This window comes from Eleutherodactylus coqui, chromosome 9 (assembly GCF_035609145.1).
Source record: "Eleutherodactylus coqui strain aEleCoq1 chromosome 9, aEleCoq1.hap1, whole genome shotgun sequence".
Taxonomy (NCBI): Eukaryota; Metazoa; Chordata; class Amphibia; order Anura; family Eleutherodactylidae; genus Eleutherodactylus; species Eleutherodactylus coqui.
The window spans coordinates 142,698,915-142,721,391 of NC_089845.1; the positions used below are offsets into that span (position 1 = coordinate 142,698,915).

At 45.1% G+C, this 22,477-nt stretch overlaps 1 protein-coding gene across 1 annotated transcript in view; it reads right to left on the reverse strand.

Annotated features, from left to right (window-relative positions):
- Window positions 1-4,513: 4,513 nt before the first annotated feature.
- Window positions 4,514-22,477, reverse strand: part of UBE2W (ubiquitin conjugating enzyme E2 W) — a 46,443-nt gene continuing 28,479 nt past the window's right edge. The window contains exons 3-6 of the mRNA XM_066578587.1: window positions 18,184-18,286; window positions 15,820-15,975; window positions 12,750-12,825; window positions 4,514-5,587 (exon numbers count right to left, since the gene is read on the reverse strand). Coding sequence (XP_066434684.1) covers window positions 5,574-5,587; window positions 12,750-12,825; window positions 15,820-15,975; window positions 18,184-18,286 — 349 coding nt within the window. The 3' untranslated portion in view covers window positions 4,514-5,573. The remainder of the gene's footprint in view (window positions 5,588-12,749; window positions 12,826-15,819; window positions 15,976-18,183; window positions 18,287-22,477) is intronic.

The following is a 22,477-nucleotide window of genomic DNA, read 5'->3' on the forward strand; positions in this document are numbered from 1 at the left end:
ACCTAGTGACACACTATTAGGCCAGTTTCACACGTAACAAAATTGCGCAATTTTCTCACGATGCGACACTGCTACAAATCACATGTATGTGAACCCATGCTTTCCAATGGCTTCCTTTATATTAGCCATGTTTTGTAGGCTGCTACATTACGAGAAAAATATTGCTGTGATTTGTGATGTTTTGTAGCCCATGTTTCCCTATGGAGCTTTCCTTTCTGTTGCATCGCATGAAAACACTGTGTGGTGCGATGCAAATTTTACGGTAGTTAGTCCTACTGTAAAAGCCCTAAAATAAGCCATAGGTATATTAAAAAAAAAAAATACATCACCTAACAGCTGCTGTCAGGTCCCCGCCACTTGTCTGAAGTCTTCTGTCAGCACTGCCTGGATTGGAAGTTCAAAAACTCCGCCTCCAGGAAGCGCTGGCTCTGACTGGCTGAGCCACGGCGCTTGAGAACAAATCAGAGCCAGCACTTCCTGGAGGCGGGGGTTTTTCAAACCCCTGACCAGGAATCATTGCCCGAAGACACGTAGCGGGGACCTGCAGAGAAGACGTGTGGCAGAGCCGGCAGCGGCTGTTAGGTGACTTATTTGTTTCTTTATGCAGCTAGGGCTTATATTTCAAGGCCCCACCGAAAACCCAGGCAAAAGAGCGAAACAAAGTCGCACGACTTTTTAGCGGCACAAAATTGTGATGCTGCACAGACCACCAATGCGATACCGCTGCGTTTTTTTTCCGTGGCAATATCGCTGTCGTCCCGTGTAAAAGGGGCCTCAGTCATCAACATGGGATAGCCTCTAACCAACTAATAGCACTATATAGTTGTTGAAATATTGAGTAGAACAGAAATCCTACGGGATGACGTCTTTGCCTAGAATAAAGCGCAACTTTTACCATTGCTTCTACTAGATTGGAGATGAAAAATAAAGGCAATATTAACCCCTTCCAATCCACTGTCTGACATCTTCGTACATTCTGATTCAAGCTTGTACAGCTTCAATGTCAGAAGACATCCGACAGGGTATTTTTGCCATCTATTGCCAGCCACTCTGCTGTCAGAGTCTCTCTGGCACGCACACACTAGTTTTAGCCATCAGATGGCACCGTTGTATAACAGCAAAAAGAGAAAGCCTTTTAGGAAATCCTGAATCCAAAATTGGATTGGAAAGGGTTAAAGGAGATGTCCCGAGGCAGCAAGTGGGTCTATACACTTCTGTATGGCCATAATAATGCACTTTGTAATATACATTGTGCATTAATTATGAGCCATACAGAAGTTATAAAAAGTTTTTTACTTACCTGCTCCGTTGCTAGCGTCCTCGTTCCCATGGAGCCGACTAATTTTTGGCCTCCGATGGCCAAATTAGCCGCGCTTGCGCAGTCCGGGTCTTCAGCAGTCTTCTATGGAGCCGCTCGTGCCAGAGAGCGGCTCCGTGTAGCTCCGCCCCGTCACGTGCCGATTCCAGCCAATCAGGAGGCTGGAATCGGCAGTGGACCGCACAGAAGAGCTGCGGTCCACGAAGACAGAGGATCCCGGCGGCCATCTTCAGCAGGTGAGTATGAAGACGCCGGACCGCCGGGATTCAGGTAAGCGCTGTGCGGGTGGTTTTTTTAACCCCTGCATCGGGGTTGTCTCGCGCCGAACGGGGGGGGGGGGGGTTTAAAAAAAAAAAAAACCCGTTTCGGCGCGGGACATCTCCTTTAAGCAAGTACTTATGAGACAGGCGAATTTTAAAAAGTTTCCAAGACTTCAATATTGATGACCTATCCTCAGCACCAACCATCAGTATCAGAATGGTGAGCGTCCGGCGCTGTCTGAAGCTGCCAGAGCGCTCGGGTGAGAGGCAGTCACTTCACGGTATACGAGGCACAACAGAATTCACTTTCTTATAGCTGTGCCTTGTCTTGAAGCCAAGTCCCATTCACGTGAATGGAGCAGAGCTGCTCTCAGGCCATGTGACCGATGAGGCCACAGCGCTCACCTGGGCCCTTCAATCAGCTGATAGGATAGGTGTCAATAGGGGATTGCCTCAAGGACAGGTCATCAATATTTAGTCCTGATCACTGTCCTGCTCTAGTACAGCAGGCTCCAGCACCCTATTATGTCAGTAGTCCCAGGGCAGCTTTGTATGACAGCAGGCGCATATATCAGAATGCTCCGTTTCAAGATATAAGAATACAGAACTCTATGAACTATCACTTCCCCCATTTACATTTCCAATGCTTTACACAAAAAACTATGGTGTTAAAAGCTACGTACACCTTTGCATTTGTTTTTTTTTAACCCCTTCAGGACATGACCCAGTTTGGCCAGAAGGATGCTGTGATTTTTTCTCTTTTTGGATTTTCATCTCTACTTTTCGAAAGCCCTAATGTTTTTATTTTTCCATTGACATGGCCATACGGGGCACTTGTTTTCTGTGGGGCAGACTGTAGTATTTAATAGTACCATTTTTGGGTACATCTAATGTATTGTAAGACGTATTTTTTTTGGTGGGCAAAGAAAAAAATAATTCTGCCATTTTTTCTTTTAGTGTTCCTCATGCAGCATAAGTGACATGATACATTTCTCTGGGCTCGTCCGATTACGACGAAAGCATATTTTATTTCATTGTTTTTTTTAAGGTTTTCCACTGTAAGGGCGCATTAAGACGACCATATATTGGCTGGGTATTCACACCTGGCCGATATAGGTCGTCCCTCTCTGCAGGGGGAGGAAGCTGGAAGAGCCGGGAGCAGTGCTCTGAGCTCCCGCCTCCTCTCCGCTCCTCGCCACTATTTGCAATGGGAGGGGTGGAATGGGGCGGAGCTACATATTGGAACTTGTCTCCGCCCCCATTCCGACCCTCCCATTGCAAATAGTGGCGGGAGCTCGGAGCACTGCTCCCGGCTCTTCCAGCCTCCTCCCCCTGCAGAGAGGGACGATGTATATTGGCTGGGCGTGAAAACCCAGCCGATATACGATCGTCTGAATGCACCCTTACACGGTAACCCCCAACCTGTAACATCATTACATCCAACGGCCCATAATGTATTTTTCCAAGCACGGGGCTCTGTGAGGGTTTATTTTTTGCGTGATAACCTGTAATTTCTATTCGCTCCATACGGCATTTTGATCACTTTTAGTTTTTTTTTAATACAAAGAAGGCAAAAACTGGTTCTTTTGTCATTTTTTTATGCTTTTTTTTTTTTGCAGGGAACCACAAAAGCTCTGTTCACTATGATAATGCACTACAGTACTTCTATACTGCAATGTATTATTTCTCACAATTGCAATCACAGGCCACGGCAGGGCTGGACACCAGTGTCTGGCATCTGGTTTGCCACGGCAGCCTATCAGCTATCCGTGCTCCGTCTGTGAAGCTTTTACATGCAGTGATCTACATTGATCATTGTCTGTAAGGTGTTAACAGCAGGGAATAGTGTTCTCACTGCTCCCTGCTGTTACAGCAGTCACAGCCGGCTCCAGCTGCAGGATGGCACAGGCTACCTTCTGAGCCCGTGCCTTTGACGGGACGTAAGTTTACGTGCTGTTGGTTTACTACCACCCTTCCAGCACATAATCTTATGACAAGTGGAATTCAAGGCTTACTCCAGGTTTTTTTGGAAATAAAGACTTTTTGTAATTCGTTTTCATTAAAAATTTCTGATTGCTCGATTTTTATGATTGTATTGTTTTCCAAGGCACTACAGGATTGAAATCTGTCAGATTAAACTGACAGCTCCTCCCCTAGCCTGCTCCCCTGTTGTGAGCATGCATTTACTGCCTTTCCGCTGAGCTATCATCGTATCATAATCTGGGGGTATGGTGGAGGAGAGCAGAGAAAGCTACCATTACAGAGGGCTGTGTGACATTCCAGAGGATATTGGAGGAGATCAGGACGACAGAGCAGACAGGAGAAAGCTATTACAGAGAGCTGCAATTCAATCCAGGTGAATTTTCTGCTCTAATCTGAAATGCAGGGGAATGGACTAGCAGCTATTTAGACAGAGGATGAGGTAGAGGAGAGACAGCTGTGTAGTATTAAGTGGGCGTGGTTATGCTACACACCCTCTGAAATAGGAACTGAGCTTGTATGCATTAATGAGAGAGGCCAGCTGATCATTGCTGGGAACACCCCCAAAGACACAAACTTGAATGTAGGAGAGCCTGAAAACCCAACTATAGGGTGCTTTAAAAATGCATGAGAAAAAAAAAACTGTTAAGTGCATCATTTTGTTGTTTTTTTTTCGCAGGGACGTAGTTACGTGTATTGATTTTTCATGCACAAAATGCTTACATAACCTTTAACAAAAAAAGGAAAAAAAAAAAAGAATTTTGAATATTTCCCCTCTATGGAATTATTATGCTCTGGTAGAAGAGAACTATGGAGTTATGAATGTGGACTAAACAAAAATAAATAAATTATTGAACTTTTTCCACTTGCCGCACAGTAAACTCTATACAGAGCTGTGGATTCTACGGGTGATTAAATGCATCAAGAGAAACATAAAAGAAAATATATGACAAAGTTTCTTGGTCTAAGTAAAATTCTGTATTAATTAAACATGACGTACAACAACAACAACAAAACGAAAGAAAAAGTGACAAAATGTGTAAATACATGAGACTGAGCAGCGCCCATGCCGATGGCTGGAAAACAGAACTAAAGAGCTTCAAATGAGAGAAAGAAAAACAAAAGCCATAATGTGGTAAATCGGGCCTACGGACCGCCTGCAGCACATTCACACCACCACCCCTTCGGATACAAAGCCCTGATTAAAGTGTAGCCACCAGCCATGTAGTAGTAGGTGTTCCTGACCTCACTGACTTACTGAAGAACCTTCCGCCTCATCATCCAGTAATGTCACAAATGCAGATAGTAAATTGCAGAATGGAATTATAAGTCCTACCTCCGCTTTATACGGGCAGCGAGAACACTTTGCCTAAAGCCTAGCGGATCACACACACTCTTCTACACTATAGCTATATACAACGTATGTATGTTACCTCCCGGCTCTGAGATTTTTGTACCTGTCCATTGCACTCATCAGAAGACATTCACAAATAACCTTACATCAAGGAAACAAGATAATAAATATACAGAGTTCCTGTTTCGCAGTCCTTCAGGTCAAGCATATGGAGCCATGCCGCCATTTTTTTTTTTTTTTTTTAGAATCACAGTGCATAGTATCCTGATGTCATGGATGGTAATGTAATGGAAGTGTTCCTTCTTATCCCAATGCACCTGGTAAACCCATCCGGTAGGCCCTATCATGCATTTAGAATTGTTATTGCACAATACATGAGGACCTGGGAAATTGTGGAAAACGTAAGAGAAAGTAAAATGGAATTTCGTCCCGACGCCTGCATTTATCCAGTACGACTAACAAAGCATGTCAGCTGCATGTGCTCAGACAGCGATCAACATGCGCCACAAAGCACACTAGTAAAAATGCAGTAAAAAGGAAGTAGTCTTCTTTTAATTCAGTCACCTCGTCAAAAAGGTAAAAGTTCAAAGACTTGAAGGATCAAAGTGCTTGTTTTTTTCAGTAGGATTAAATCTTCTTCTAGAGGGGTTGGAGGTGGACATCAACATGTATCATCTGCAAGAGAACAAGGTATGAACATTACAGACGTCACAGCGGGCATGAGAGGGCATCTCCTTTGTAATAGGGTTTTGCTGGGACTTCTATATGGATTACCTGTGCTTACGGTGACCAATGGAACGGGCGCTGCGACGCCTGTGGATCGGTGATTTCCTGTTACAAGGGCCAAGAATTGGCTTATGGGGACAAAGGATGACCAACATGATCACTCATCCTCATTGGCCGGCTGTACATCTGTCAGATCACACGGGGGATTTACTGCGATCAGGGAGTACTTATATGCTCACGTAGAAGCCGATCGGCTGATCATTGGTCCCTTTACAAGGCCTGATTGTCAGGTGAACACACATTCGGAGGAACACTTGGGTCTGACAATCATCTCATGTAAAAGGACCATTAGAACAGGTCATCAATATCACATCTGTGAGGATCTGACTATCGGCACTCCGGCGATCAGCTCTTTGAAAGGGCCAAGGTGCTCAAGGCTCGTCTACAGCCGGTGAGGTTGCCCTCATTGGGGTCACATGGTCTTGCCCACACAATGTACAGCACTGTGCCCGGCATACAAATGGAGACTATAGTGCTCACCCGAGAGCTGTTGCCGCTTCAGCCAGCTGACTGACCGGGTACCGAGGTCATCAATAGTTACGTTTTGAATAACCCCTATTAAATCCTATGTATAGCAGAAATGCACACTTTTTTTCCCCCTTTAATCCAAATTTTCTGATTGTTCTACTTAAAGGGATTGTCCTGGGACAGCCACTTACCACCTATCCACAGGATAGCTGACAAGTATCTAATCATTGGGGTCCAAGCCGGGGTCCTAAGTCTCCCCCTGTGAATGGAGTTGTAGATACGCATGCGCACTGCTGCTGCATTCATCTCTATGGGGCTCCCGGAGATAGCCAAGCGCATGTACTCAGCTATCTCAAGGAGTGCCATGGAGATGAATGGAGCAGGCGTGTGCATGTGTAACCGCCCGCTCCGTTCATACAGAGGCACTCGGGACCCCCTTTAAAGGGACTGCACTGAAAAGGAGGTTTTCAAGTTCTCACAGACCGCAAACAGATATAATGTGGAATATAGACACAAGACACGTTACAAAAAAGGGCAGAACATTTCATTATACATTTCATTCATTTACATAAAACCAGAGATAGAATTTCAATAGAGGTTTTTCTTTCTAGTGACATTTATTCCCTATCCACAGGATAAATATCCGATTCCTGGTGGGTTGGGGGGGGGGGGGGGGTCTGATCACAAGAACCCCTAGTGATCCCGACATGCACACCCCAAATTACCCACATACATATAGCGGCCGTGCATCTGCAACCTCTGCTCCATTCACTTCTATGGGATGGAGGAAGATTGCTGAATGCATTGATCTCCCTGCATCCCACAGAAGTGAATGGAGCAGAGGTCACGCATGCGCACAGCCGCTCCGTACACATGGAGAACTTGCATGCAACAGTAAACATGAGGCCTACATACTCCATAAGACCCTTGGATTCACAGAAGAGGATATCTAGGCTTTCCTAAGATTGTAGGCATCGATGTTACTGCCGAACATTGACAGAAGCCTTTTACAGGCGATCAGCACTTTAGCAAAGTGTTTTCTTTAAGTCTCATAATGCATATACAATTAAAAACGCGACTTTAATAGGCACTAATTTCATATATCCTACAGTTTGGTTTCTACAGCTCCTATGCAAACTATGTGTCTCCATGGCAACGGGCCGCAAATACTTCTGGATAACCGACCAAATGTACATTTGCAGAAAGCGGCGAACAAATGGTCAAGAGTATGAGATCGCAGGATTAGCATTTTATTGCTGTCTGTTACCATGGAAACACAGTCTACAATGGAGTTTCTGCAACAAAAAGATAAGGCATATTTATTTAAGGCCCATTGCAAAGTTGATTTAGTAATTACTGCTGAAAACAGCGCTGTGACCGAACCCCGAACTGAAACAAATGGGGGGCATTCACTTCTATCGTGACGCGGACGAGGATCCGTTTTACAAGGTTCCTGAGTGTTTTTGTTACACTTGGAGTACAGAATACCGTAGTGGACTATTCCGTACTCCACGCGGCTCTTCTGGGAAGACCTTCAGAGTATGTTCACACGTAGCGTCATTTCCGCATCACACTCCGCACCATTGGTGCAGATCTGCAGCTGCCCTCACCCTTTCAGTAGAGTTTGCTGCGGATCCACAACTGTGAGGATTTGATGCGATTTTTAATATGGATTTTGGTGTGGGTTTTCCTACGTGTGAACAGACCCTCATGGTACACAGTGTCAGGGTCATGCTGCCAAAGGAGTATTTGTGAGGTCGGGCACTGATGGGAGGGACAATAAACCATTGGCACTCCACAGTTTGATGGTGTTGTGATAATGACTCTGCTCAGCCCAGTGTGATGGATGGGCACATTTTATGCTATAGGGCACTGTCATGATGAAGCAGGAACTGGTCACCCCAGATTAGGGACAATGCTGTAATATAAGTAGCAGAGAGAAGTTAGGGACCTGGGCTGTTTTTGTGCGGCAACCCCCCCCCCCCCCCCCCCACGTATATGCTGAAGTATCCGTAGACCCCCACTGAACAAGAAAAGGCCAGTTTGACAAGTATCAGGGATAAATATATCCATATACCTATTTTTACTATATAGGCAGTGAAGTAGACCATGCTATTTCATGCAGGGGTCCAAGGGCCCATTCACAGAGGCGTATTCTCTGCCCATGTTCAATCCGTATTTTTTGCGGACATATGGAGAGCACACAGACCCATTGAATTTAATTTGTGTACTAAGCTGTGTGTTTTATTACATGGACCAATGCTCCATGTTAAAAAAAAAAAAAAGAGAGAATCGTAGCATGTCCTACTTTGGTCTGTATTTACAGTATAGCGTCTAGACGCAGGATAGTGCAAACCACCATTTCCCCCAGAGCCATGTATGGATGTGAAAGCTGGACTGCAAGGGAAGCGGATAGAAGGAGGATTGATGCGTTGGAGCTGTGGTGCTGACGAAAGCTGCTGCGTATACCCTGGACGGCGAGAGTAAGAATCAGAGAAGTCCTGAATCATATAAGACCCGATATAACACTGGAGGACAAGATGACCGGGCTCAGACTCATGAATTTTGGCCATATAATGCGAGCAGAGTCGCTAGAAAAATCTATAATGCTTGGACAGATCAGTGACAAAAGACGACCCGGCGCCAAAGAACACGATGGCCGATACTGTCAAAGCTGATACTGGCATGGATATCACACAACTGAAAGAAGCAGTGCAAAACCGAAAAACATGGAGGGAGCTCGCCTTTAGGGTTACTGAGGGTTGTGAACGACTAAAGGCCCATTTAGACACCATGATTATCGCTCAAAAGCCGTCTTTTGAGCGATAATCGTTACGTGTAAATGTGTCCATCTTTCAGTTATCTACCAAACGATGGATTTCAGTTCGGCATGAAATCCATCATTCAGCAGAACAGCTGGTAAGACAGACTGCACGCTGTGTTCTGCCTGGGGAGAGCTGATAACAGCTGATTACATTGTCTTAGCTGCAATCAGTGCGGCAGAACAAAGCGAATTTATTCAGCGAACAGCGGGTGCTGTGTCCCCTGACTGCAGCTCGCTGTGGCTCACATGCTACTAATTGGCATTAGTAGGCATTAGTACCAAGTAGTAGTTTTATGCAAAATGATTGCTCAAAAGCCATCTTTTGAGCAATCATCTTTGTGTCTAAATGGGCCTGAAATGGCTAACAACATTTACGAACCAAAATTGCCCATTAACCCTTTGCAATCCAATTTTGGATTCAGGGTTTTCTCTTTCTGCCATTATACAATGGCGACATCTTCTGGCTAGAGCCAGTACTGTGATATGGGACATGCTGGAGAGGCCCCCGGACAACAAAGCGACCAGTAATATACAGTAAGAATACCCTGCCGGACGTCTTCTGACATCAGACAGTGGATTGAAAAGGGTTCAAGTCTTTGTGTAAAAAACAAACAAACAAAAAAAACACAACGAACACAATAGCATTCATATTCACTGTGGGGCTTTTTTGTGCTCCGTTTTCTTTGGGTTCTAACACAAGACGATCGCTTGAGCCTTCTAGTGTTTTTGGTTTTTTTTGCACACATGAAAAACAGATGGAACACTGGTGCAAAAAAAATATGTACATATCAGTTCACGTGATTTGTATGTGCATGCTTAAATTTTTTTTTACAAAAGTGAATATGGATACTATTGTGTTTTTTTTTTTTACCACACACAGACTTTAATGGGCGGATTTGGTAAAACTGCATAAAACAGTGTTAATAAGCCTTACTAACAGACTCAGATGTGAACCCGGACAAAGCCCGTGATGCAGAACAGCATCCAATAGGCATTAACCTAATGGGCCCTAATAAGTAGTTGGTGTTGGACAGTGAAGGGAGTTAAGGTCAATACATCAGCTATTATATGGCTGTGAAGAGGGTTAAAGTCAGCATCCATGGTAATGTAGGGTAGTGAGGGGATTAAGGTCTACATCCCTGGTGGTTTAGGGCAGTGAAGAGGTTAAATTTATCACTATCTTTTCCAACAACTTGTATTTATGTGTTAGCCAATGTGGTAACTAGAAAACATTCCAATCACCTTATTTAATGAAAGAAGGTTTTTTTGTGTTGAATAATCCCTATCAAGTGCTGGACACTAGGGGTCTCCCTCCTAATTTACTGTCCACTGCCTGTTGTCACGTTATGCCTATCTCCATAGTCAAAAATGGAACAGAGAACAGGAATTGAACGAGGGGAAGGACTTATGTTGCCTGTTGAAGTTTATAGAGAGGTGAGAGGAAAATAAAAGCAGGCACAAAGACGTGCTGTAAGAGCCAACAGTGAACTATTTATTCACATCTACACTGCTCAGTACTTGTTTAGTGTCCACCCTGATGCTATCTTTTTGTATGTGTATTATAAAAAGTTAAGGAGCAGAATCTGTTTTCTCCATATGCAGAAGACCCCATAACAGCTTGTCTCCACACACAAATCCAGAGGAAACAGATCACAGATACAGCTTACAGGGGGGCAAATGGTGATGAGTGCAGAATACAAAGCATATAGTAGCCAGTAATAGTGTCATTCCTCATGTACACACAGCTTAATCTGAGAAGTTAGATCTACTTTCACTTTGGAATTCCTGGTTTTCTGGACCAGTGACCAAATTATTATTTTTTACCTGGGGGTTAGGCTCCTTTTATATGGTGTTTTTCATCCAGCATCGGTCTAGGGTTTCCAACTTTTATGCCGAGCATGGAATGGAGACTTGACACCTGGACAAAACCAGAACTGAACCATAGAGTTCAATGTGTGAAAGGAAGACCTCTTTTGTCTGAGTTTCGCAAGGTTTAGGTCCTTGTCAGTTTTTTTCTTTCAACTGAACAGAAAAGTGCTGACAGGGAAGGAAACTTTGTGAAGCGGAGACCAAAGAGGTCTCCACTTCACATATTAAACTCTATAGTTCTGTCCAGGTTTCAGTCTCCTTGCAGTTATCGATATAAAAGATGGAAACCTGAAATCAAACCGGGTCTTGACTTAATAACAATGTGTGTTTAGGTAGCCCTACATGCTTTTTCCAGGCTTTAGCGGTGATTTTTGTAATTAGGGACACCATTATGAAGACTTAGCCAGCCATGAACGCTTAAAGGGGTTGTCCCGAGGCAGCAAGTGGGTCTATACACTTCTGTATGGCCATAATAATGCACTTTGTAATATACATTGTGCATTAATTATGAGCCATACAGAAGTTATAAAAAGTTTTTTACTTACCTGCTCCGTTGCTAGCGTCCTCGTTCCCATGGAGCCGACTAATTTTTGGCCTCCGATGGCCAAATTAGCCGCGCTTGCGCAGTCCGGGTCTTCAGCAGTCTTCTATGGAGCCGCTCGTGCCAGAGAGCGGCTCCGTGTAGCTCCGCCCCGTCACGTGCCGATTCCAGCCAATCAGGAGGCTGGAATCGGCAGTGGACCGCACAGAAGAGCTGCGGTCCACGAAGGTAGAAGATCCCGGCGGCCATCTTCAGCGGTAAGTATTGAAGTCACCGGACCGCCGGGATTCAGGTAAGCGCTGTGCGGGTGGTTTTTTTAACCCCTGCATCGGGGTTGTCTCGCGCCGAACGGGGGGGGGGGGTTTAAAAAAAAAAAAACCCGTTTCGGCGCGGGACAACCCCTTTAAGTGTGTTTGAAACGCATTGGAACTTCATGTGTTCCCATGGGAATTTATCACGCTTTTCAAAGAAATGTTAGCATAAATAAGAATGTTATAAAATCATCACTGGTGGGTTTTGGTTTTTGAAGGAATCTGGAGGTGTGAACAAAGATCTTTCGGTGCTCCGTGCTTGATTTTCAGAAAAGCAGGTGAGCTGCCATTTCCCTCTTTGGCTGTAGGAGGCTGAACACTGACGGTTCAACTTCTTGTTTTCTTCCTACCCTGGTCATATAGCCATGAGAGCAGAGAGAGGACAGAGAAGCTACTTTGTTGTTGCACAGCCCCTCTGCCCTCTCTGTGATCAGGCAGACTGTTTCAGAAGCGCTCTGCTTGATCACTAAGGAGAGGGTTAAGTCTGCGTGACTGCAGACTTTTCCCCAATTGGAGAGAGATTTTAAGCTGCACTGTCAGAAGGAACGGTGGACCAAGCCAAAACCAGAAGCAGCCCCAGACCATCAATCCTCCCCCATAAAATTATACAGCTAATATCATGCATTTGTGCAAGAGGCCTTCCTTTATTATTGGCCAATTTCAGTTTAGTCTGTAAGAATGCCAGACGGTGAAGTAGTACCTAAGCCAGTAAATGTGTTTTCATCGCTCCAGTGCCGTCATGTTTTATGCTCCTCTAGCCAATGACTGATCTCAGGCCCGTGTGTATCTGCTCAGCCATGGAAACCACTGAGCGATGCCCCCGAGGCACAGACCGTGTGCTCCCACAGGACGGTATATGCTTCATCACTCAGCGGTCCCATTCAGCGTCTGTGTGGTGTACGGTCTTCACAGCTCAGCCGTTGTCACTTCAGAAGACCAGCACAGTCACAGCTCTGAGGAAGTCCCTACAACTAGGATGCACACATTTCTGGAGATATCCAGTCTATCCCTCCATTCTTTCATGCGTTAGGCACTTACCGTGATACCACCATTTTGTCTTCTTTGGATTTTTGTTGCATGTTCTTACATAAAATGAGTTATCTGGAGGTCGTCTCTGAAAGGAAGAATGAAAGAAAATAAAATGCCTAAAAGCAACAATTCTACCGAACAATTCCAATAGAGCCGAGGTGCGTTTGGATGTGGGCCTGATCATTAATTTCCCAAATACTATCAGAAATTCCCTGGAACAGAATCCTCTCTTTTTGTGGAGAGGACAAAAGGAGTCTTCTAAGCTATGCAATGCTCCCTGGGAAATTAGGTATGCAAATAGGAGATGATATACACATAATAATGTGGTAGGAAATTTCTGCATGCCAATGGGAGAAAAAAAAAAAGATCTCTGTAGCGCCACCTATTGGAAGGTAGCTACTCTATAATTCGATGTCTAACCTTTTAACAGGCCTTGCAACAGGATGAGTAAGTCTTGTTCCAAGGCCTGTGAAAAGGACAGGCATGGACTTATACGAAAGCTAACTTCCAGTAGATGGCGCTACAGAGACATTTTTCCCATCTCCCGTTTGCATACAGCAACATCGTAACATATTAGTAAAAGGGAACCCGTCAGCGGGTTCATGCTGCCCAAACCACAGTCAGCATGAGCCCGGGACGGATCTGCACAGCGCCCGCTTGTGTTATTCTGTAACCCTGCTGCATTTCAGAAGTCACTTTGACGTTTGCCCACTTGTCTCAGGAGTAGAGCTCTCGAGTCAAAGAGGCGGGCCGCGCCGTGCTCTCCCCAGATTCTTCTGCAGCGTTTCAGGATAACACATGGGGGCGCTGTGCGGATCTGTGAAACAGGTTCCCTTTAGTAGATTCAGTAGAGCTCGACTCAGGAGCCCGAATAGGACACAGACTACAAACAATGGACAAGACCTCATGGTGATGACCCCGTAGCCCTACAATCAGCTGAAAGATGGAGGCGATTTAGTGCGTACTTTATTTCATGGGTGGCACAGCACGTATGTTTGTAATGAGCGGGTTCCTGTTGCAATATCAGAAAAGAGTAGGAAAAGCAGCTCCAGAAGTGAATCCTGCAATTGTAGATCTTGGAAAGTCTTGCCCGTTCATTTACCAATGTAACTAAAAGAAATACACTGGCATTCTATGATCCCAGATAGGAGCGGAGCAGGTGATGCCCGCAGAGTACAGAGGGATTACTCATCAAGTGGCACAGGTGGCATGCCGAGATATGATCAGGAGTGAAAACTAGGTTACATTCCTGTGCTATAAATGAAATGACCTCATTTAGTCCTTAGATGGAACACGGCGCCCTTCACTGGACGGTTCTCCGGCTACAGCGAGAGGCTAGATGGGAATACATGCAATATCAGAGCATGTATAAGCAGTATATATTGCAGTCCATACTATATGTGGCCTTTGATCTGCACCGATTTCTCTAATGTAATAGGCTGCAGAGTGCAAGTAGTAAATTAAAGGTTAAGTTATATTTCACATTACGGTAGCATCAATGCATCAAAGGGGCTTTCCAGAATTTAACAAGCTTAGAGCAAGTTGCGCCCGTGCGCTGTCCAGGGCACCGCACATTACATGCCCCAATCTGGTCCAAGGGCTATTCTGCAGTACTAGGCAGAGCTGCATGGAGAGTGGCGCTATGATGGAAACTGCAGAGAAGAGGTCTCGGTGCTGTAGTACTTCCAGCAATCACATATTGATATCTTACCCCAAGAGCAGGCCAGAAATGGTAAATCCTAGATAACCCCTTTAATGTGATTGGATGACAAAAGAAATCACTTATTTAAAAAGGGATTATTCGGGGGGGGGGGGACATTTTATTCAAAGAGGCCTTGGGACTGCAGAGTAATGATGCCTCGACAACGGGATGTGTGACTGCGGTAACCAATCCCCAGCTGAAGTGAATGGGTGATTGGCGGCAGGCCGTTACACGTCCCTGTAGTCTGTGATGGTGGTGGCCCGTTTAAAGGCAATGTACACCTTTGTACTTTTTTTTTTCCTTTTAACCAATGCTTTTAAGAGTTTTTGTAATTGTCTTTCACTAAATTGCTGATTTCTAGGTTTGTATTGTTTTCCAAGCACTGCAGACTGAAGGACTGAAATCTTAGCAAAGTTATAGTAAAATGACAGCTCCTCTCCAAACCTGCTCCCCTGTTGTGAACCTGCATTCAATGCCATTTCACGGAGCTATTAGAGTGCTGTATGACAATGCCGAGGGATGGCAGAGGAGATTGGGAGGACAAAGAGCAGAGAAAGCTACTATTACAGAGAACTATAATTCACTGCAGTTGAATTTTCTGTTAGCAGTGAGGGGAAAACTGAGCAGCAGCTATCCTGAAAGAGGATGAGAGATAGCTGTGTAGTACTGAGTGGGCGTGGTCATGCTACACAACCTCTGAAAGATGAGAGGGAGCCGAGCTGGTGTGCATTCATGAGGGAAACCAGCTGATCAATGATGAGAATGCACCCGAAAATAATGCAAAAAAAAAATACAGACAAGTGAATCATTTTTTCTGCAGGGACTTAGCAAGATATGCGTGTATTGATTTTTAATGCGCAAAAGGTTTCCATAGCCTTTAATCCAGAAGTGAAGAACAGTGGGGAACTGGGCATTTGGCGAAAGGGTAGAGGTAGGGCAAGTGAGCATGGTGTCTTATGTTACTACACTTCTTTGGGCCTGTTTTTTCCTCCCTGGAAAACCCCTTTAACTCAAAATGGAATTCTTGTTTGTTCTAAAACAGGACTTAAAATGGTAGAATTGTATATCCTCTGCCTGTCAGGTAGTGGTCACCACTAGGTTCTTTTAAGAGCGGCCTGTATTCCCGTAAAATAGTGAAAGTTTGTGTGTTGAGAGAATACTGTCTGCCATTAACCATAGCCACTCATGTTCTGCTAACGGCCACTAAGTGGTAAAGGCAGGGAGTTTTGCAGAAACCGTGACATTGTATTGTTCCTCCTTGTAAACCATAGGAATATTTAAAAAAAAACAACTGTTCTACATGCATTTCTCTAGTATAATTTATTGCGTCCCTCTCGTTAGTGTTGGTAGAAGGCAGAAGGAAAGCTCTCACGGTACCTTTTCTTTGCAGCTGGACAGCATGCTGATTATACTAAGACAGACAGATTGCACTGACAGCGCAGGAGACCAATCTTCCGTTAAAATAGATAAACAGATATGACCGTTGCTATAAACATGAGGATGGACAGGGATATTATCACCAGTGAACATGACCTGCAATGAGAATTAAGGACCAAATTTAAGAGATCAGGCAGCTAGTCAAAAGTCAATTATAAAAGTCCCCCTAATATAGAATACCAATAATAGTCCCTCCCAATAACAGTCTAGTGTGATATGATAATGCTGATAGTCATCCACAGGAGGCATGCAGACAGTAAAGGGAATGAAGCATCAGAAAATGACCTATGGTGTAGATCAATGTTCCATCAGTCGCTGCCAGCATTTACAATGAACGATTCGTTCCGATTCCCATGACCCAGCGAGATTCCTAACGACTATCAGCCGGTGTACATGGGCCCTTTCACTCCGGCCACTGATGGTACATTCAGACGGGACGATCTGCCTGTCTAAGTGAGTGAACAAGCAGGGAAGTCACCGCTATTTTCTGGCACCAGTGCAGAGCGTTCGGACAGGCAGATCATCGCTGACTTCTCGCTCAGCCCTTCAAATGCCAGCGATGATTTTTATGATGCTTGAAAGTCCGTGATAATGAAAAGTAAATGATTTTTTTGCATTTAGACGTAATGATGACGACGCATTTTCATTCGCTTCAACAAATTTGGAGCGATAATCGTCCCGTGAAAGTGGCCCTTGAGCCTCATAATAGCCTGACACTTGCTGTTCTGTAGAGATCACTTGTCAGCAGTCATCTCATTAACATCACAGACAGTATTATAAAGAAAGGTAACACTAAAGGCCCATTTACACGCAAAGACAATCTTTCAAACGATTGAAAGACTGAAAGTTTTAGCGATCATTTTGCATAAAGGGTTAATGGACACCAATGTCCATTAACACTATCATCTTCATTTGCATGTAAAGGGACCTCCGGGAGCTGTTTGTAGAGCCCAGCATGTGGGCTGGGCTCTGCACACAGCGGTGTTGTTCCCATAGGGGCTGTGGGCAGAATACAATGTAATCTCTCAGCTCCCGCTGAGAACACAGCTTGCGGTCTGTTGAGAGATACTTGGTCTCTCTGCGGTTAAAGGATGGATTTTAAGCTCACCTTAAAATCATCATTAAGATAAAAAGTGCACGGTGGTAGCGTTTACATGCAACGATTATCGCCGATTTGCATTCGTTTGCATGAATTTTGAGTGATAATTGTCGCGTGTAAACGGGCCACTTGAAAAGAAATCAATAACATCAGCAATTGTTTAAAAGGGCCTTCACGCAGGCTGATGGTTCGTCCTCCATACACTCATCAGTGTCGGCAGCACATCCTCTGTTTACACGGATAGATGTGCTGCCAACAACTAGGAGTTTTACAGCAGCACAAAATATCAGATCAGCGGACAAATTAGCATTTATGTGTTTATCGGCTAATTGCTACCCATTTACAAGGGCCAATGATTAGGAAAGAGCGTTTGTGTGAACGTTTGTTCAGTCCATTACCTGAACATGATTAAGGGGCCATCACCAAACTATGTCCATTATATTATTGAGAAAATACATTAAAAACTGCGTATAATACCGCAGTCCGGGGGGGCCAGTAGGAGAAACAGAATTAATACTGGGACGTAGGCGTCCAGATTCCCCCTGGGGGTAAGGCATCAACTTCTGAACTCCTTCGTCCACTCGTGGAACACCAGATTTTGTGTTCTGGCTTAGAAAAAAAAGCACTATTTCTGTGTGAATAAAGCAGTTATTAATGATACTTTTTAATATTTATTTTATTGGAATTTAAAGAAAAAAAAGCAAGAATTGTCACCGAATAATCCTGTAAAATGTTCCAAAAACACAAAGTATGCACTTTATCTATTATGCGGCATCTCATTGTTCCACAGATGCAAAGCTTCAGAGGACAAACACCTCACTGACGCAACAGGAATTTCGAAAAAATCCTTAAATGAGTTGTACCAAGATTACACGTTATCTCCTATTTAGAGGGCAGGGGATAACATGCTGATCAGTGGAGGTCTCACCGCTGAGACACCCGCCAATCTCAAGAACAGGTGGAGGGGGTTCAGTAAGTCCACAGTGAGGATCAGTGATCTCGGAGTCCGTGGGGTCTCAGCGGTGAGACCCCCTTAATCAGCAGGTTATTCCCTATCGTGTGGATAACTTGCAATTGTGGTACAACCCCTTTATATGAAATGGAAGGAACATGGCGGTACAGTGTGATATCTAATATAGAGGTCTATGGCTGCAGTGTTCAGATCTGTAACAGGATCGTGTGCAAGAAGCCTAAGAAGATCTTACCTGAGGAGAATCAAAAGGGTATCGACTGCTGAACTTAAATAGAAGTTGAAATTTCTCTCCTTCATAAAGAGTTCCTGGAGCGCCTTCCATGTCTACAATCCACCTGCAAGTGGAAAGGAAACCATCAGAATGCAGGGCAAACATTACTCTAGCATCTACAAACAATTCTTCGATGACCGAGGCAGAACCGGTGCGCCAATATCCCAATGTTACACTCCTTCATGAGTGTGAAAACCGCCCATTATTCCCTATGGGAGCGCTGCTGGATGTGGGGTTTGGTGCAGATCCGCAGCACAGTTCATCTTTTCCACTATAATGGGTCGACTCTGCTGGATTTGCACCAACACTGCAGATTTTAACTCCATTTTTGCTGTTGAAAGAGACGCAGATTTTGGCACAGATTTTCTGCTGCGGACAATCCACAACATTTGAACATACTCGCAGGGTACAGCGATGTGTGAACACACCCTTAGACCAGCTGCCTACGACCAGGTCAGACTCCGCGGCGGAATTCGGCCCTGACCACAACCAGCGATCTTGCGTAGATGCCTTTTTCTGTATTGCAGATAACCGTGGGGGCTCGCCATCGGTCACCGCAGTACAGTATTTTTTTCTTAATCTTTGTTTTTACCACATTGTGTCTAGGTGATGACGCAATTACCCCCACCCTACGTCAATTGCGGATGGGCCGCCGGTCGGACGGCTTCCGCTGACTTCAATGAAAGCAGTCCGTGCGGAGTCCACAGAAAAATAAGAACAAGCTGCGCTTTTATTTCCGGACATCTCGATCACGATCCACTCGTATACGAATGTTCTACTCTTTCAATGTGTGCAGAATGCCGTGGATCGTCCGCACGGGTGACGATCATGGATTCCACAATTGAAATCCGGTCGTGTGTCACCGGCCTCAGACCGCTTTCATAGGAGAGCGGTGCCAGGCTAATTTTCCAAGGCCCACCCTTCCTGATGTTCGTTTACCTCCCATCTGCTTGTAAAGGCAGCAACACTTTTAATGAAATCTCTGGATACATATACGCCATAGATGGACGGTTAGAAAACCCGTTTTTTTTTCACAGCTGTAGTTCTAAGAAGGGGCTCATTCTAACGTGTTCAATAAGTATAAAGAAACTTATACGGAATCTGTATTTTTGTATTCTTTCATCTGGGTTGACACCACAATTCATCGATGTCCTAGATTTCTGCCCGCATCACCAAAACAGTGTCCAGAAGGCACCTTGGATAGCACCAAAGACATTAAAAGGGTTTTCCAAAGAAATACTATTGATGACGTATCTGCAGGGTAGGTCGTCAATAGTTAATAATTAGCTGACCGGTCACCCTCTGCCAGCGCCACTACACACATGGAGAAGAAGCAGCTAGCGCCGATCTCTGCGTAGTGGCAAGAACCTGTCATTGCAGGCGCAATTCACGTTAAAGGGGTATTCCGAGACTTTTAAACTGTTTTTGATTGATAGCCGGGGCCTCTGTCGCTGTGGTCGGCACAAGAGGCAATAGCACTATGGCTCGGGTTGGTACTGCAATAGAAGCTACATCTGCAATACCACCCCGAGCCACTGCGCTATGGTCAGCACAGAAGACAGTGGCCCTGGGAATCAGCTAATCAGCGGGGATCCGAGACAGTTATCAATACGAAAAATAAAAATAGTCCCAGAATATCCCTTTAATGTATCAAATGGGGAGAATTTTGGTCTCCATTTGACAAGGTTTGTCTTTTTCCGGTATTTATGCTAACTACGCTTTTCTTTCCCAGAATGACAGAAAGGAGTCTATCGTTTGTATAGATGCTGTTTTCAGAGATGCAGAGGGAATCCCTGGACATCACGTGAGTGGCGGTGAGAATCCAGCCTTGTGTGTCCCATGAGGTCAGAGATCTCTTCCTCCTCACAATCCTGGCTTGGAGATGAGAGGCTGCAGAAGAAGCCTCCCGCCACTGCTCTGCCTGCAGCAGGAAAGAGTGCTCACATCACCCATACGTGTGCAGGGCTCTGACTAGTCTGCTGTCAAAAGGCGTATTCGCTGTCACTGAAGAGTTATCATCAAGAAACTGTCTGTTTTTTTTTTCTGTTTTTGTTTTGTTTTTTTTATTTTTTATTCTAGCTTACGAGATTTTCGCACAAACATTTCTCACTTATCAACAGGATAAGTGTTTGATCGTTGGGGGTCTCACTGCTGGGCCCCCCACTGACCAAGAGAATGGGTTACAGCATCCCCTTTGTAATGAAGCTTCTTTCTTGCATTTACATTGCTACTCCTTTAAAAAAAACTTTCTGGGACTGATGGAGATAGTTGAGTGCAGCAGTCAGCCATCCCCTTTAACAAGCTACCGCCACCGCCGAGAGGCAGGCCAGGTTACCGAAAGAAGAATAATCTTTATTTGTATAGCGCCAACTTATTCCGCAGAGCTCTGAAGCAGGGAGAACACAGACAATACAACAATTACATGTGATATACAATCAGTTTGAAGCCAACGGGATCAGGGTGATAAGGCATAGGGGACACAGGCAGTACGTGAGTTACATGTGGAACTCAGTTATTACGAAGCAAACAGGGTGGGGTTGTAAGGAGGTGCAGGGTAGAGGTTGTATGCGATAAGCAGGGTTGAAGGTGTGGGGAGCCATAGGGAGGGGCAGGGGGACTAGGTCATGAGATTTGGTGTGCCTCTCTGAAAAGGTGCGTTTTTAAGGCGCATCTGAAATTTCATGCACCAGGAACTGTCCGGATGCCTTGGGGTAGAGCGTTCCAGAGGATGGGTGCTGCTCTGGTGAAGTCCTGTAGGCGAGCATGTGAGGTTCGTGTTAGAGGGATGTTTAATCTGAGTGTGTTAGAGGATCGGAGTGAGCAGGCTGGGTGGTGTACGGACGGGGGGAGGTGATGTACGGTGGCACCGCGCCATGGAGAGCTTTGCGAGTGAGGAGTTTAAATTTAGTTCTGCAGTGGATGGGCAGCCAATGCAGCGACTGGCATAGTGCAGAGGCATCTGAGAAACTGCTGGATAGAAAAATGAGCCTAACTGCTGCGTTTAATACGGATTGAAGAGGGGAGAGTCTGGTACGGCGAAGGCCAATGAATAGAAAGTTGCAGTAGTTGAGTCAGGAGTGGATGAGGGCGACCACGAGTGTCTTTAGCGTGTCCGTAGTGAGGAGCGGACGCATTTTAGCAATATTCCTAAGGTGTAGGTGGCATGTTCGGGCTAGAGATTGGATGTAGGGGGTAAAGGAGAGGTCAGAGTCCAGTGTGACCCCAAGGCAGCAGGCATGCTGTCTGGGGGTTATGATGGTACCAGACACTGGAATGGAGATGTTGAGGGGAGGTCGGTTAGAAGGCGGAACGACGAGGTGGTCAGTTTTCGAGAGGTTAAGTTTGAGAAAAAGGGAATACATGGTATTAGAGACAGTGGATAGACAGTCAGTGATATTTTGGAGGAATGGTCCAGAGATATCACGAGAGGAGGTGTGTAGGTGGGTGTCATCAGCGTAGAGATGGTATTGGAGGCCAAATTTGCAGATGGTTTGTCCACTTTGGGCTGTTTAGATAGAAAAGAGAAGGGGACCGAGGACTGAGCCCTGGGGGGACCCTGACAGCGAGGGGAAGAGGAGGGGAAGGGGACGAGGACTGAGCCCTAGGGGACCCCAACATCGAGAGGAAGTGGAGAGGAGATAAAGCCAGCGAAGGAGATGCTGAAAGAGGAGTCATAGAGGTAGGAGGAGAACCAGGAGAGAAGAGTGTCCTTTAGGAGGTCATGGTCAACAGAGTCAAATGTAGCAGAGAGGTCAAGGAGGATTAGTAGGGAGTAGTCACCCCTCGACTTTGCCGTCATCAGGTTTTTTGATACTTTTGAAAGAAGGCCAAAATAGATATACAGTGAGGAAGCGACTGCAATAACCATAATAGGTAGAAGAAAGGTTTCATTGTCGAATTCCCAGTGACTTGAAGGTCTAGTACAATACTATGTAACACACTATGGGGAGCAGAAGAGAACATTCCAGCGACCCGTCCTACATAGACAACGGCTATAATTATGTGCAAAAGCAAAGAGCAAACAAGCACAAGATGTCATTATGGGGTTTGCGGCAATCTGTAATTAGGAACACACATTCATGACTACGAGCCACGCGGGTTACTGGTTGTTTTTAATGGACAGATGAGCAATTTACCTGTCAGCCTGTGAAAACGTCCGGTGTTTACACGGGCAACCAGCTAATTACTGCAAATACTGGCTGACAAACATTAATAGACGAGGTATGACACGTATTTATGACGCTGTTCACACGTC